The 15,496-nt window shown below is 46.8% G+C and overlaps 2 protein-coding genes across 9 annotated transcripts in view; one reads left to right on the forward strand and one right to left on the reverse strand.

The window, feature by feature from the left end:
• The window catches only part of FAF2 (Fas associated factor family member 2), a 30,038-nt gene extending 27,153 nt beyond the window's left edge, over positions 1-2,885 (forward strand). For all 3 annotated transcript variants that reach the window (XM_083488467.1, XM_083488466.1, XM_083488468.1), the window contains 2 exons: positions 1,186-1,329; positions 2,102-2,885. In XM_083488467.1, the coding sequence (XP_083344593.1) occupies positions 1,186-1,329; positions 2,102-2,284 (327 nt within the window). In that variant the 3' untranslated portion in view covers positions 2,285-2,885. The remainder of the gene's footprint in view (positions 1-1,185; positions 1,330-2,101) is intronic.
• A 3,481-nt stretch (positions 2,886-6,366) lies between these two features.
• Positions 6,367-15,496, reverse strand: part of RNF44 (ring finger protein 44) — a 62,125-nt gene continuing 52,995 nt past the window's right edge. For 5 of the 6 annotated variants that reach the window (XM_083488459.1, XM_083488463.1, XM_083488462.1 and 2 more), the window contains exons 10-11: positions 13,445-13,544; positions 6,367-11,197 (exon numbers count right to left, since the gene is read on the reverse strand). In XM_083488459.1, coding sequence (XP_083344585.1) covers positions 11,135-11,197; positions 13,445-13,544 — 163 coding nt within the window. In that variant the 3' untranslated portion in view covers positions 6,367-11,134. The remainder of the gene's footprint in view (positions 11,198-13,444; positions 13,545-15,496) is intronic. The other variant, XR_014522274.1, reaches the window with a different exon arrangement.

The raw sequence follows: 15,496 nt of genomic DNA on the forward strand, positions 1-15,496 counted from the left end.
GTTAGCTTGCATTTCATAGTACAGTATGAGCCAGGATTCAGATCCTGTAAATTAATCCATTTAAATTCTGATCAGTGAACAGCAGTTTATTTTAGAGACTTCAGATCATGTCACACATAATGTTTCTCTCTCCCCCCGCCCCATTAATACAGTTTATTTATACAGTGGTACCTCGAGTTACAAATGCTTCAGGTTACAAACTCCACTAACCTGGAAGAGTTACCTCGAGTTGAGGACTTTGCCCCAGGATGAGAACAGAAATCGTGTGCCAGTGGCACAGCGGCAGCAAGAGCCCCCATTAGCGAAAGCACACCTCTAGTTAAGAACAGTTTCAGGTTAAGAACAGACCTCCAGAACAAATTAATTTTGTAACTAGAAGTACCACTGTATTTATTTACAAGTAGCACAGTTACTTGCAGAATAAAGCAACAATGTTTAGTTGCCAGATCCATTTACTAGTTTCCATTCTCTTGATGGTTATAATTCAGATCACTTTTTTGTGTGCCTGCATTAGAGTATGAGATTTCAAGTAAGTCTTCCTCTTCTAGAAGTTTCCCATTAACACATATTGTTCTATTTGAAAGATAAATTATTTTAGAATACGTGCAAAAGCAAATGTTTTAATAGGAATAAACTTTGTGTAGAGTTATCAGTTGAAGCTCATTACAGGCACCATTGGGTGGGAGGATGCCCTATATTCGTATTTTCATAATAGGCTTTCCATCATCCCAGGATGCAGTTCTTCACAATTCCCTTCCTTTGGACCAAGGCACCAGAAACAAGTGTACATACTACACATTCTGCTGGAAGACTGATAAAGCTTTGGGTATAGCCTAGTTAGTCCCAACAGAGAGCATCACTCAGCAAGAGTTCAAATGAGTGGTGATTTCTTGAGTGAACTTTTTGACTCCAAATGAATGCCCTAACTGGCTGGGTTAGGCCTACTGATGAACGCTCCACACCTTCCCGCAAACCTTATAAAGGCTCTTGCTGGAATTCTACATACTGGAATATGACTTGGCAATCTAATTTTGAGGCCCATTTGAGATGAGGCGACAGTAACTATTGATATGCTTAGTTCCATTGACTGCTGCTGTGCTGATCTAGCGGCTACAGCTTTATTTGGATTTTGTCATACTTTTGGAGCTGCTGCCATTTATTCATATTTCCATTTTATCCCTGAAGACTCTGCAGGAGGAGAAGGAACGGAAATCTGAATGCCTACCACCAGAGCCGCATCCTGATGACCCAGAAAGTGTCAAGATCGTCTTCAAAATGCCCAATGACTCCAGGGTGGAGAGGCGATTCCATTTTACACAGTCTTTAGCAGTAAGGATGGGGCAAAATTTTGTGGCTGAGAATTATTTGAGAAGCAGAAATTGAGCTCTGAATCTGCTTTAGCAGCTGGCGATTCATACAGATAAAGGGGAGACCCAGTATGCAGAAGTGGAGGAATGGTGGAGCTGAGCAATGCAGTAATATCCTTACCATTTTTGCAAAGCCTCTTATCTTAACCAATGGTCTACCCTTAAAGAAATACACCCTGGGTGACTCACTTTGCTTTCTAACTTATTAGGGATTCTAATCTGGATCTCCCACATGGAGACTAGGCTCTCTCTCTCTCTCTCTCTCTGTTGCATCATGCAGGCCCTTAGGAAGGAGTGGTTTGAACCCAGTGTGTCCCTTCCATGAATATAAGGACTCCTTCAATTCACGCAAGACACTGAGATCCAATGGAGGCTCCCGCTGGAGGAAAGAGGGTGGCGATATTTCTAGTTACCCCTTCCCCCTATAGGCTCCAGCACCTCCCACACTGTTTATCTCCTCCACATTTCCTTCAGCATGAGTGTTCCATGAAAAGTTCTGCTCTTGGGAACAGTGGATATATGAGGAAACTTACTGCTCAAGTAAGATTTTATACAAATTAGGTACATTGTGATTGCATGGAGGCCCCCCTCTAAGATGATCATGAAAAAATGGCCATCTTACTGGTTATTCTTTCCATAAACACAGAAGAGTGTTGCAGTGTGAGGATCTGCTTTCTGCTCTCAGTTGCAAGGCATTCGGTCATTTGGTGAATAACTGTCTACTACCTCCTTAGGTGATCCATGACTTCCTATTCTCTTTGAAAGAGAGCCCGGAGAAGTTCCAGATTGAGGCCAACTTCCCTCGCCGTGTCCTGCCCTGCCTTCCGACAGAGGAGTGGCCCAACCCACCCACGCTGCAAGAAGCTGGACTCAGCCACACGGAAGTTCTCTTTGTGCAGGACCTCACGGACGATTGACATTTCCCCAAAATACAGAGATGGAAAGAGAAATTCCTACTATAATACAATATTTTTTTTAAAAGACTGCTGCGTACACATGAGGGATCAGAGACTCTGTGGCCTGGGCCAGCCACGCCGTATGTCTGCACTGGCGGGAGAAACTGCACACTCACGCACACGCAACCCCTTTTACATCCAGAGGGCCGATGGGAGGGGCCACGGTTTGCCCTCCCGAGAGAGGGGGAGAAACGGCAGCTCTTGGTAAATATTGCTTTTATTGGAAATAATATACCCCAACATTCTGACATTATAACACCCGACGTTTTGCTGCTTGTGACAGCTAAAGGACACCGTACCTGTGGGCCAGGTTGTCTTCTGCCCAGGTAGGGGAGGGACGGGCAGAGGGTCTTTTTTTCCCTTCCAGCTTCTCACTCTGTATAAATCTCTTAAATATTTCTTTTGCTTTGTAATGACCAAAGGAGAACGGGGGTAACAGTGGTTTTTGGTTTATTTTGTTTTATAAGGAGCTGGTTGACATTCTTAACCACAGGGGTTCTTCTCCAGGGTTGTTAGCCTGCGTAGTGTAATAAACTCTGCCTCTAGTGTGCCTGTGCTAACACCTCTGACTGTCAAGTGTCTTACTGGCCCAGATGATGGCCTGACCTAACCTGTGCGCATACAGCTTTAGTAGCGAAATTCCCTTGGGTCATGTTGCAGCAGCAATCGGGACTCGATACTGCCTTCCGCACAGCATCTTCGGCTTGCCTTGGCTCACTCTGGAGGAGTGTTTGTGACTGTGCCAGTGAGGGATATGTCTCTTGCAATAGCCACATGAGGTAACTGCAGCAGCGAAGGGAAGGCAGACAGAAAAGGTGAGCTAACTTAAAGGACTGCAGACATTTTTGTTGAGCCAAGGTTGTCATTTTGTCAGTGTTAATGGGATGGTATCTGCCTGCCTTAAGGACACTGCAAGTGTTAAACGATGAGCTGTGCGTTGCAGCTAGAACCCACAGAGCTCTGAAAGGCAGCCTGCAGATTTTACAGATGCAGGCCTCTCTTAATATCTGCAGCTGTTGCCTGTATTAAAGCAGATTCAGTCTTGTTGCCCCTTAGTGCAATGGGATGTTCATGAGGTCAGGAAAGCTGCCTTCTGAAGTCTTTCCAGCTAACAGGGAGTCTCTCAGTTGTGTAATTTTCTTAGGCGTATGGAAGTTGAGAGCACAGACTTGCTCATGGAACTCGCTGGGCTCTTTTCTGTTTCCTTGTGATGGAGGAGCCTCCACTTGCTACTGTATATACTGCAGAAAATATTGCCTCCTGCGAATGAGGATCATTTGGAATCCGAGCTGGACTCATGAAATACAGTATTACTCTTACTTGCCAGACTTAGCTTCCCTTCTCTTTTTTTGATTGGGTCAGAAGCAGAAGAATACTAATTTTTCTGTCCTCCTTACTATATGAATCAAGAAAACTGAGTTAAGTAAGGATTATAAAAGGGAGATGAAAAGAACACAGTCTTTCTGTGGGAATACAGGTTCAAGGTGAACCTTGTGTGTACTCTGTTCTTACACATATTTTTCCATAGGTATTGGTTCATCTGATGGTATTCCCTGCCAAAGGAATTCTCGCTGTTCCCAAAAATTCAGATAATTTCTCAACTATTGGCTTTATGCCTTAAAGTGGTTAGCATGTGAAATTCTTTGCTAGAACAGACTGAAGCATAGCCCTGGCCCTCTTCTCTAGAGCATCTGAATGCCTTTTGGGCCTTTATCATAAAGAGAAAGCACAGCAGTGAGTGTGGATTGATGCCATTTTCCACAGAAAGCAAAAACTTCAGAATACTTTCACACCCCATAATAAATGATGTGCATAACTTACCCCAACCCCTACGTTATTTGTGAATCTTGCAGTTGCTCAATTCATTTTAAACATGCTGCATTGCATAACTTAGTATTAATTACTTATCTAATTAGCAAAATTAGAGCATGAGCAAATATGATTTGGGGGAAAGGCAAATCATCTGCCAGATGTTCTAGTGGGCACTAGTGTTAAAAGATGTGGTTTGCACTGAAAATTTACAGCTTTTACACTAGTACTGCTTTTTGCCAAACTGGAACGAGTTAATACTGCTGGAGTGAATGCAGGATGTAAAGGTTAGGTAGGTTCATTTTGGTTTGACCACTTGCTTTTTTTCTAATAGAAAGCTTCCAGCCCACACACACTCTAAGCAAGGGAAGAAAATCAAGTCACAGTTCAGTAAAGACTCTTGGGATACAAGTGTTTTTTGAATGTGCGAATATGGGTGATCCAACAAGCATCGTATCACATAAGCAAGTGTGACACCATGTAGGTGGGCAGGAGATGCAAATCCTACTGAGCTGGCAGTGGCCAACCAAGAAAGATCTTGGGAGTTAGAGTGAATGGCTCAATCAAAAATTGACCCAGTGGACAGCAAATGCAAGAACTGCCACTGATAAGAGCATCTGATTTACAATGCAGCAGGTAGGGTTGGAAAAGACTCTGGCCCAGAGGGTTGCTTCCAATCAGTGTAGACAATTATGACTTGGTGTAAGGCTGCTTTTTGTGTTCCCTAAAACAGACCTATGCTATATTCTGCCTTCATGGTCAGTATTCCATGGTATACCAATTGCTGGGAATCTCAGTTGAGTCTGCTGGGGTCAGGCCAATGCCCCATCTAGCCTTATATCCTGCTCTTACAGTGGCCAATCAGATGCCTGTGGAGAAACCCATGAGCAGGGCGAGAGCACACTCCCAGCCTGCAGTTTCCAGTCAAAAGCATTACTGCCTCTGTCCATGGAGGGAGAACATCGCCATTGTTGCAAGTAGCCCTTGATAGCTTAATCCATAATTTGTCTAAACCTTTCCTTAAAGCCACCCCAAGTTGCTGGCCATCCCTGCCTCCTGTGGGAGTGAGTTCCACAGTTTTAACTGTACAGAAACCCTTCCTTTTATCTGTCCTGAATCTTCCAATATTCAGCATCATTGGTTGTCCACAAGTTCTAGTGTTACGAACAATGGAGAAAAAACATTTCCTCTACCCAGCACCTCCAGTTATTTGGAGTTTGAGTGAAACATGGAGAGTCCTTAATGTAGCATGTTTAGCTTTAAAAACAAAACTGAATAGTAGATCAACTGGTTGCACTCTGTTTCCCACAATGGCTAAGCAGACGTCTCCAGAAAGTCTACAAGGAGACATATGCTCTGAATCTGGAGGTCTCCAAAAGCAGTAATCACTACCTTAACCACTGGTAGACCTCTCTGTGAATTTGTCCTAACATCAGTCATGCTTTTAAAAAAAACACACAAGTGCTAACCATGATATTTAACAAACCACTGACACACTGAAAGCAAATCTGCAAACTACCATGGGCATTGGAAAACGCTTACTTTGTTTGCTGAGAGCAAGTTGCTCCAGGTATCACTGGTGGCAGAGTAGACAGTTTTTAAAATGCTAATATTCCACTTCTTAGCTTGGGCTTGGTTCCTTGTGTCACGGAGCTGCAGCAGATAGGAACTACAACCCACACATCATAGAAGCTGTATTAGTTGAAAGCAAGGGATGACACTACCACATCAATCACCGAGAAGCTGGTGGGAATGCTAAACATGCTGCAACTTAAAAAGGTTGTGCCATTGTTCCATAACCAAAATTAAGATGGATGCTGAAGTTAATGTTTCAGGGGCACAGTAACTTCCCTGAAGCTGGCGAGGGAAAATTCATGTGCCTTCATAGCACATTCACTTTTTTATATTTTACTGTGGCACTGATAAGAGCATAAAGCAAATTAACGCAGATTTTCTTTACAGCATTTTATCATTGTGACGACTTTTTGAAGAGAATGTGAGCTGGGGTCTAGGCCATGGCTCTTTTGGATGTGGGAAACTGCATTTCAAACCATTGCTCCATTCTATGAAGTCTCCCATCCTAACTCAGTTCAAAAGCTGGGGGTGAGGATGCCATTCGTAGCTCCTTGGAGGAGGGTCAGGATACCTCTAATACTACTATTAGAAGGCAAACAACCACCACCACCTTCCTGAGAGCACTGCCTCCACCAAGAGAAGAGACTGGCCTGCCCTCGTTGGTATACATCATACATTTATTAGTGAATATCCCTCTCAAAATCAGCCACAACATTAAAAAAAATAATGATTGCACTACTTGGTCAAGCAGAACTAGCAACTTTCATTTTAAAAAAAGTACAAATCTGTTAAAAATTTCAATCAGTATAATACACATATATATAATACAACATACTAGTTATGTTAAATGCTACAAACCAATATGATTCCAATGGAATGGAAAAAAAACAAACACTTTTTTAGAGATTTAAGAACCTTTTTTCTTCTCTATATATTAGCCTTTTTTCAAATACATACATGGGAAAAATGAGGTAACTGTAAAATGTGCAAGTAACAGAGCAAAAAAAAAATTATATATATATATTTATAATATATATATAATATATATATATATAAACTTTCTAACACAGAACAAATGCCCTGGTGCCCTACAGGGAGGCTCCTCTCCTTGTAGGGTGAAGCTGAGCTGTCCCTCTGGAGGGCACGGGACTGGTAAAAAAGAACAGTAAACAGTCCACTATCCCACCACAGGAAATCATTGGTAAACAGTGGCATCTACAGCGCAATCAGCAATCACAAACATCCTAAATAAATGTTTTAGTAATTTTTTTGTTGTTTTTTGTTTTAAAATGATAATTTTTAGCTGCTCATTGGAATAAATTCTGCAGCACACGAGCTTGTGAGCTTTCGAGTCGCCACCAGAAGAACCGTAAGGCTTTTCTACCCTCCCCAACCCCAAGTCATCTTTCTGGGGGGCGCGGGGGGAAAAAACCCAGAGATAGCAGGGGGGGAGGAGAAGAGAGCGTTTTTAAAACAGATGGGCATCGGCACTATTCTGATTGGCTATAAATATAGAAACACCTGTGGTTTTTATATACAGTAAAGACCTTTGGTTATTTGTGTCGCGTGAAATAAGTTGTTATTGTTTTTCCTTCTTTAAAAAAGCTGTGAAACGAGGAGAAAGGCTGGGGCCGGGGGGGGGGGGAGAGCGGAGGAGGTGGGTCTGACACAAGGCACTGGCTTGACATGTGAGGGAGAGGGGAGAACTGAGTGGTCACAGAAGGACAGGTACTCAAAAGGGGCTGCTGGTGTCTGTGCAGTTTTATATGGCAAGTGGCCCATTCCTTTGTGTGTGCGCACGCAGGCGCATGGGCCGAGACCTGGCTTAGATGTCCGACTGTGGCTATTCTAACCCTCTGGAAAAGTGGGCTGAGAAGGAAGAGATTTAAATTATTTGACCTGATCCAAGTGACTTCGCCGTTTTAACCTACATTATCAGCCAAAGTGCAAAGAAGGGGCTGAGCCAGGTGGGGACTTAAAAAAACATTCAATTCATCAGAAATTCAGGTGATTAAAAAGAAAGCTCCGGCCTGCCCAGAGCTCAACAGGTTCCTAACGGACTGGTCTACCTGCAGGCTAGTTGCTCCTGCCAAAACAAGAGATTGCTACCCAGCTGTAGTTAAGCAGAAAATGCACCTTGCTACATCCTGTGTGGCTCGGCGTCTTTCTGCAGGACTTTGAAGATCACCCCTGGACTGGTAACGGAATAAAAGGTCCACGAGACAAAACAAAAGCAGGTTCCCAGGTCCCCAACCTCCTAGCTCCCCAGAGGACTTCCTGAATTCAAGTGGCTCAAGAACTCCAGCATCTGGGGTCGGGGTGGGGGGGGGGGAGAGATTAGCTGTAAGCACCAATGGCAAAAGGCCTGGTGGCCCCAGCTACACCTAAAAAGACTTTCCCCTGCTTCAGAGGTAAGTATTGCTGAGAGCCAGTGGGCTCAGGAAAACAACAACGCAGACAGCTAGACTGCTCCTGCCCACTGTTTTAAGAGAGGCTACTTCCCCTCTCCAGCCACCATCTGAGCTCGGAGCACCCCACAGAAAAGAGCCAGGTTGGAAGAATCTAGCTTTCCTTCACAAACGCTGCTCCAAGGTTGGCCCAGACCAATCTGAGTAATGGGTCCATGGTTTGTTCCACCCGCTCCACTCATGAGTGCCCCTCCGGCATTTGTGTGGCTGGGAGAATGGGATTTTGTGGGGGGGGGTTAGTTTTGTGTGAAGAGGCTCCAGTTTATGTATAAAGGCCCTGGGATGCTGGATGAGCAGGAAAAGCATGGCCCGCTCTCATCTGCTGCCATCCATTCCAAAAGGGGGTTGGGTACATGCCAGACCTCGGCTGGCAATTAAAGGCAGCAGGAATCAATGAACCCAGCTGGGGAGAAGATGGAGAATATGCAGGGGGAAAAGAGAGCTCCACCTTGTGGACAGTGGAGGAAGTTGAATTCTGACGGAGCCACACTGCCAGACACATCCCACTAGCTGATACAGGGACAAGGTTCATGTGCCGGGAAAAGGTGCAGAGAGGAAAGGGGGCGGTGGCACAGCAAGGAGCATGTCAGCGGGTGCAACTTCACCCACCTCTGCAGCACCATGAAAGAGAAGATGCACCTAACGAAACCCTCTCCTTTCTGAGGCCGCTACTAACCGCTCCCCCCACCGCCTGCCAACACTGACCCTTGCAAGCCTACCTCGAGGTTCAGTCCTGTATGTGCCCCCCCTCCCACAGCTGCCTCCTCCTGGCCCAACCAGGTTTCAAACTCATCTCTAATCTGGAGGGGGTGGGGTAGGGGAGGGAGAAATGCCCTGAAAAGCGTTGACGGTCCTTGTGAGGCGTTGCGGACATGTGCAGTACAGTGCATGGCAGTAATCAGCTGAGCACAAAGAACTCCCTCTTTAACCCCCCCACCCCATCACCCCCACAGCTGGCTAGAGAGTTAGCCAATACCAAGTTCCAAGCTGGTCATAACATGCATGCATAATTTGTGAACATTTACATTAGGTTTCATCATCCTCTCCGAGTCCTTCTTGCCAGGCTTCCGAACACAAACCAACTACATGGCGAGGGCTTCTCTCTCTCTCTCTCGGCTCCATGGTATAATCATGCAAAACAACTTTTATTATTTTTTAATATATATTTTTTTAAACGATCACAGGTTTCTGTAACAGGGTGGCAGGTCGGTTGCTTTCTTGCTTCAAACCAGCAGGTGCTTTTTTTTAGGTAGGATTAGTGTGTGTGTGCACGCACGCACGCAACACACGCACACACGTGCACAGAGAGACAGGAAGGCACACAACTCGCATGTATGCTCGTCATGGCGAAACAGCCCACCCCACGGTGCCTGACCCAGAGCACAAGCATCAGGCCATGCAGGGGGGGAAACAACACTCTGTTGGGGGTGGCAGTAGGAGGGCCAAACTTCACTTGGGGCCCCTGGAAGGGGGGGAAGGGGGAAGGAGGAGAGAGAAATGGTTGAGCGAGTGGAAAAGGGAATGGAAACGTCTGCCTGGTCCTACGCAGAAAGGAAAGAAAGCTGATGCAGCAGTGCATCTTGGAGGGAGGAGCGGTTTTCGCCAGATGGGCTTTTCTCCATGATAGCTAGTGCAAGGGTAGACAACAACAAGATTAATAAATAATTCCCCATCTGCTCGCTGCCCAGGATCCTACTGCAGAGAGCTTCGCAGCGGCCCCGGCAGCTTTCAGGGGCTTAGCCTGGGGTCAGCACAGAAAAGCGGGCAGGATTTACAGGGGGACTAAAGGCTTCTGCTTCAGTCGGCTGAGCATCTCCCTCTTCCCTGCAGAAGGAAAACAGGGAGAGAGGGAGGCAGAGAAACACACGTGCCCTCCCCTGAGATATGGGGGAAACAGTGGCACGAACCTGATTTGTATTTTTAGGAAAGGGGGGGGGGGTTGGATTTCATGGAGATGGGTGCTGAGAAAGAAAGGGGACCCCAAGGAAAACAACTGAGCTGCAGAAGGGAAGAGAAGTAATTGTCAGCTCTAGCTAGAGAACATGATTCTGAAGACGGGCCTCGCAAAGAGAGCCTCCACCTTACAGATGTATGAAGCAGAGCCAGCTGCTTCACCCAGAGGATTCTCACTCACTCAACTCACGCTTTCCTCCACGTCTTCTGAGGGGGAAATGGGTCTCCACACGCCCCTCTGCAATGAGAAGGGGAGCTGAGTGGGATGGGATATTGCTGGGCCTTGCGCAGGCCTGTTTCGCTCCACCACCACCACCCTGCTACGGAGCCCTGAATGCCGCCCAGCATCCCTGGCATGTAGGAAGGGCAAGATGGGGTGTGTGTGTGTGTGTAAGGAAAAGCCAGAAGAGGCAGCCCTGGGCCATGATTTGTGTGTGGGCAACCCCAAATGGTTCCGGGAAGGCTTTGGGCCGCCCCTCATCAGTGCTGCAACCAACCACTTCCACTGCCTGCCACGCGACAACACTGTGCTTTGGGGGGCAAGTGGTTGGGGGGTGGGATTGAAGCAGGCACTTCCTCCCCCGTCTTTGAGCTGCTCGGCTTCTGAAGGCCCCGATCTGGTGGCGCCAGAAGTGGGGGGTGGGAGGGGGACTAAAAATACCTGGGTCAGACAGCCACAACAAAACCAAAACAAGGAAAGGAGAACCAAAACGAAAGGAATGCAAGAACACCTGGAGAGTAAAATGGCGCAAGGATGGAGTCTCTTTGGAGTGCGGAGCACATGGGGAGGCCTCCCCCTAGCGAAGCGTGACACCGCGGAGCTGGCTCTGCCACCAGGCCCAGTCCATGCCACGGAGGGGTAAGGGTAGGGGGGTGTCATACATTGCTTATATTCTCACCACATCCCAGGAGAGTCCCCAGAGGCTTAAGCATACAGGCTGGGCCAAGCCCCTGGGCCAAGGTCCGTATCCTGGAGTGAATTTGTGCAGCAGTGCGTTGACGAGCCTCACTCAGCCTCCCGGTGCACTTCTGAGGCGTCTGCCCGGCAGATTGGGCATGTGCGGTTTGCCTGCAATGACCAATGGCAGGATCAGGAAAGAGGGACGTGGCTTTAAGGTCAACCACACCCACTAGGAAACGTTTCTGCTTAAACAATCAGCAGCAGCAGCAGCCTGTATCCATTTATCTGAGACCTGTTGCTCGTTGTAGGTTTGGCACTCTCTCCTAAACTAATGAACAACTAATGTTCAAGATGAACAGCTAATGAATGAAGAAATGGACTTCTCAAGGTATCAACCGGCACTGGACAAGGACAAGAAACTGGACTCTATCTCGGACACAGGTGGGGAACCATTTTGGGCCCCAAGAACCACATGCCTTCATGAGCAACCTTCCAAGGGCCACATGCCAGCCGTGGGCCAGGCACAAGTGGCCAGAGAAACAGATGCAATTCTCACCTTTGTACAGCAGGCTACATTCTGGCCTCCCAAAACTCAGGTATTCCTACACAGCCTCCAGGATGACAAGAGGCATTATCCTAATGCAAGGATGCATTCCAACCAGGCAAAAAGCACCTGCGCAGCAGGGCTGGCGAGAGAGGGCGTGGTCAAAGGGGGAATCATGAGGGCTGGTTGGCTGAATTTGGCCCCACAAATCTGAGGTTCCCCACCCCGGATCTAGGGGAACAAGGTAGTTAAGAGCGACCCTCCTCTTCCAGAAGCCCTCCAGTCCAAACCTTTCCCTCTGACATAATTTCCTTTGGATCAGAAGCTAGGTAGGAATAAACAGGAAGGTTTCAAAACAGAGACAAGATATGGAGTGCTCCTAGGATTTGCACTGAGACCAATGTTACTTAATTTGTTCATGAATAATCTGGATTCAGCTGAGAAATAAAGTGGCCAAGTTTGTGCTTGACAACAGATTATTTAAGATGGTGGAAGCCCATAAACTCCCAATAAAATTATGAATGAGATTCAATATAAGTCAAGTCAAGTAATGGCGGTGGTATGGCCACATTTGGAATACTATACACCACTTTGGTCACTCATTCTCAAAAAGGGTCTCATAGGGCTGCAAAAGGTGAGAAGTTAACAAGTGAAATTTACAGAATTGCGCAGCCACAAGATGTGGCAGTGGCCCACGTGACTTCAAGAGGGCACAGGACAAAATTAATGGGAAATAAGTATATCAATGGCTAATTACGTGTCATGGTTCAACAGACTCTCTAGGCATGCCTCTGAATACTAAGGGAAAGAAAAAGAAAAAAGGCACTTTCTTTTGCACCCCATTTGAGGGCTTTCTAGGGCTATGTGGCAGACCACTGCTGGAAACAGAATGCTAAAGTCAAAGGACCCACTGTCTGATCCACTAGACCTTTTCTTAAGTTTAAGGCCCTGCATACCTGAAGGAGCGCCTTCACCCCCATCATTCAGCCTGGACACCAAGGTCCAGCTCTGAGGGCCTTCTGGCAGCTCCCTCACTATGAGAAGTGAAGTTACAGAGAACCAGGCAGAGGGACTTCTCGGAAGTGGCACCCACCCTCTGGAATATCCTCCCATCAGAAGTCAAGGAGAACGATATAACTTTCAGAAGACTTCTGAAGGCAGCACTGTATCAGGAGGTTTTAAGTGTCTGATGCTTCATTATGTTTTTATATGAGTTTGGAAGCCACTCAGATGCGTGGGGTATTAATAATAAAATTATTATTATTATTATTGATTTTTCCCACTCCCATATTTAAATTAGGCTTCTGAGTCGCCTTACAGGTGCACAAAAATCATTGAACAGTCATTGCATTTGCACATAATAAAAGCCAGAGTCTCTACTTAAAGGATTTGCCTGCAATTTACCCACAATGTTGAATGGAGATTAGAGGCAGTGGTTGAATCCCAGATTTCACTCCTGCTGACAGAAGGGGGCGGAGGTGACTTTTTCCAAGTCACTCTTCCCCCTGCATGCCCTCCAGAAAAACTGCTCCAGAGGGGTGCGAAACTCCTTCAGAACAGCAGGGGAGACTTCCATGGCCAGGAAGAACCCTGCCGCTCCTGCAAAGTCTCATCCCGCACCAAGCCCCCTTCCCCTTCACGGTGCAGTTGCAATCAACAGCCAGTAGAGAGCGCTGTCAAAGCTGATTCCAAAGCTCTGGGTCTCTTAGATCGCTTGCACAAAGGCCCCTTCCCCCCTGTATGCCTGCCCCCCACTTGATGATCATGCACTTCCGAATATGCTCCTTGCCGATTAAGCCGCAGCATCCCGGACAGAATAATCTCTTAATGCAATGGTTCCCCAGTGATAGAGCAAGAGCAGCAGATGTTACCTTTAACCATTTGTCGATGCACTTAGCGTGGAACTCGTGGTTGCAGGGCAGAACTCGCAGCAGCTGCCTGACTTCGAAGTCGCTGAAGCACACAACACACCTGGGGAAGGGAGGGAGAAGGACCCAGTCAGTGAAGTGTCAGAAGAATGACAAAGGAGCAGCACACCAATCCACGGTCTTCAAGCACCGCATGGTCCAGTTTCCCCACAGGGGCAAGATTCTCTGCAGGCCCATAGGAAGCTGCCTCATGCTGAGTCAGATCTGCAGTGATGGGCAGATGCTGTCCAGGGTTTCAGGCAGGATTCTCTCCCAGACCCACCTGGAGATGCTGAGGACCCACGACCATCTGTCTAGGAAGTAGAGGCTCTGCCACTGAGCTTCAGACCTCCCACTCTTTGGGAGTAGTGTCTCCCACTGTTTCCAGCAGAATCTTATTTAGGTGCCCAATACATACTTCCAGGTGACACTGCATGATCATGCTAGGAAAAGGATTTCACCGCTCAACTCGATTGTACATATCAGTAAGGGTTGTTGTCTTCCACTGACAATTCACCGATCTGCTCAGGTACAATCTGAACTCACTCCTCAAGAAGCCCTTCTAATCCTAAAGGTGGACAGATGTCTTCAAAAGCAGACTTAAAAAAAACCAAAAAACACCAGTGACTGGGTGAGAGTTCAGTTCCTCCTCACCTTCAGCTGCATATTATTATGAGTAGTAGTATACCGCCCTTCGAGAAAAACATCTACATCTGCTTCACTGACTATGCAAAAGCCTTTGACTGTGTCGACCACAGCAAACTATGGCAAGTTCTGAAAGAAATGGGAGTGCCTGATCACCTCATCCTGAGAAATCTCTATGTGGGACAAGAAGCTACAGTTAGAACTGGATATGGAACAACTGATTGGTTCAAAATTGGGAAAGGAGTACAACAAGGCTGTATATTGTCTCCCTGCTTATTTAACTTATATGCAGAATTCATCATGTGAAAGGCTGGACTCGATGAATCCCAAACCAGAATTAAGAAGAAGAAGAAGAAGAAGAGTTTGGATTTGATATCCCGCCTTTCACTCCCTTTAAGGAGTCTCAAAGCGGCTAACATTCTCCTTTCCCTTCCTCCCCCACAACAAACACTCTGTGAGGTGAGTGGGGCTGAGAGACTTCAAAGAAGTGTGACTGGCCCAAGGTCACCCAGCAGCTGCATGTGGAGGAGCGGAGACGCGAACCCGGTTCCCCAGATAACGAGACTACCGCTCTTAACCACTACACCACACTGGCTCTCCAGATTGCCGGAAGAAAGATCAACAACCTCAGATATGCTGATGACACAACCTTAATGGTAGAAAGTGAGGAGGAATTAGAGAACCTTATAATGAGGGTGAAAGAGGAGAGCGCAAAATATGGTCTGAAGCTCAACATCAAAAAAACGAAGATCATGGCCACTGGGCCCATCACCTCCTGGCAAACAGAAGGGGAAGAAATGGAGGCAGTGAGAGATTTTACTTTCTTGGGTTCCATGATCACTGCAGATGGTGAAAGCAGCCACGAAATTAAAAGACGCCTGCTTCTTGGGAGAAAAGCAACGACAAACCTAGACAGCATCTTAAAAAGTAGAGACATCACCTTGCCAACAAAGGTCCGTATAGTTAAAGCCATAGTCTTCCCAGTAGTGATGTATGGAAGTGAGAGCTGAACCATAAAGAAGGCTGACCGCCGAAGAATTGATGCTTTTGAATTATGGTGCTGGAGGAGACTCTTGAGAGTCCCATGGACTGCAAGAAGATCAAACCTATCCATTCTTAAGGAAATCAGCCCTGAGTGCTCACTGGAAGGACAGATCGTGAAGCTGAGGCTCCAATACTTTGGCTACCTCATGAGAAGAGAAGACTCCCTGGAAAAGACCCTGATGTTGGGAAAGATGGGAGGGCACAAGGAGAAGGGGACGACAGAAGACGAGATGGTTGGACAGTGTTCTCGAAGCTACCAGCATGAGTTTGACCATGCGGGAGGCAGTGGAAGACAGGAGTGCCTGGCGTGCTCTGGTCCATGGGGTC

Source organism: Podarcis liolepis, assembly GCF_965112155.1.
Source record: "Podarcis liolepis genome assembly, chromosome: 2".
NCBI classification, from domain to species: domain Eukaryota; kingdom Metazoa; phylum Chordata; class Lepidosauria; order Squamata; family Lacertidae; genus Podarcis; species Podarcis liolepis.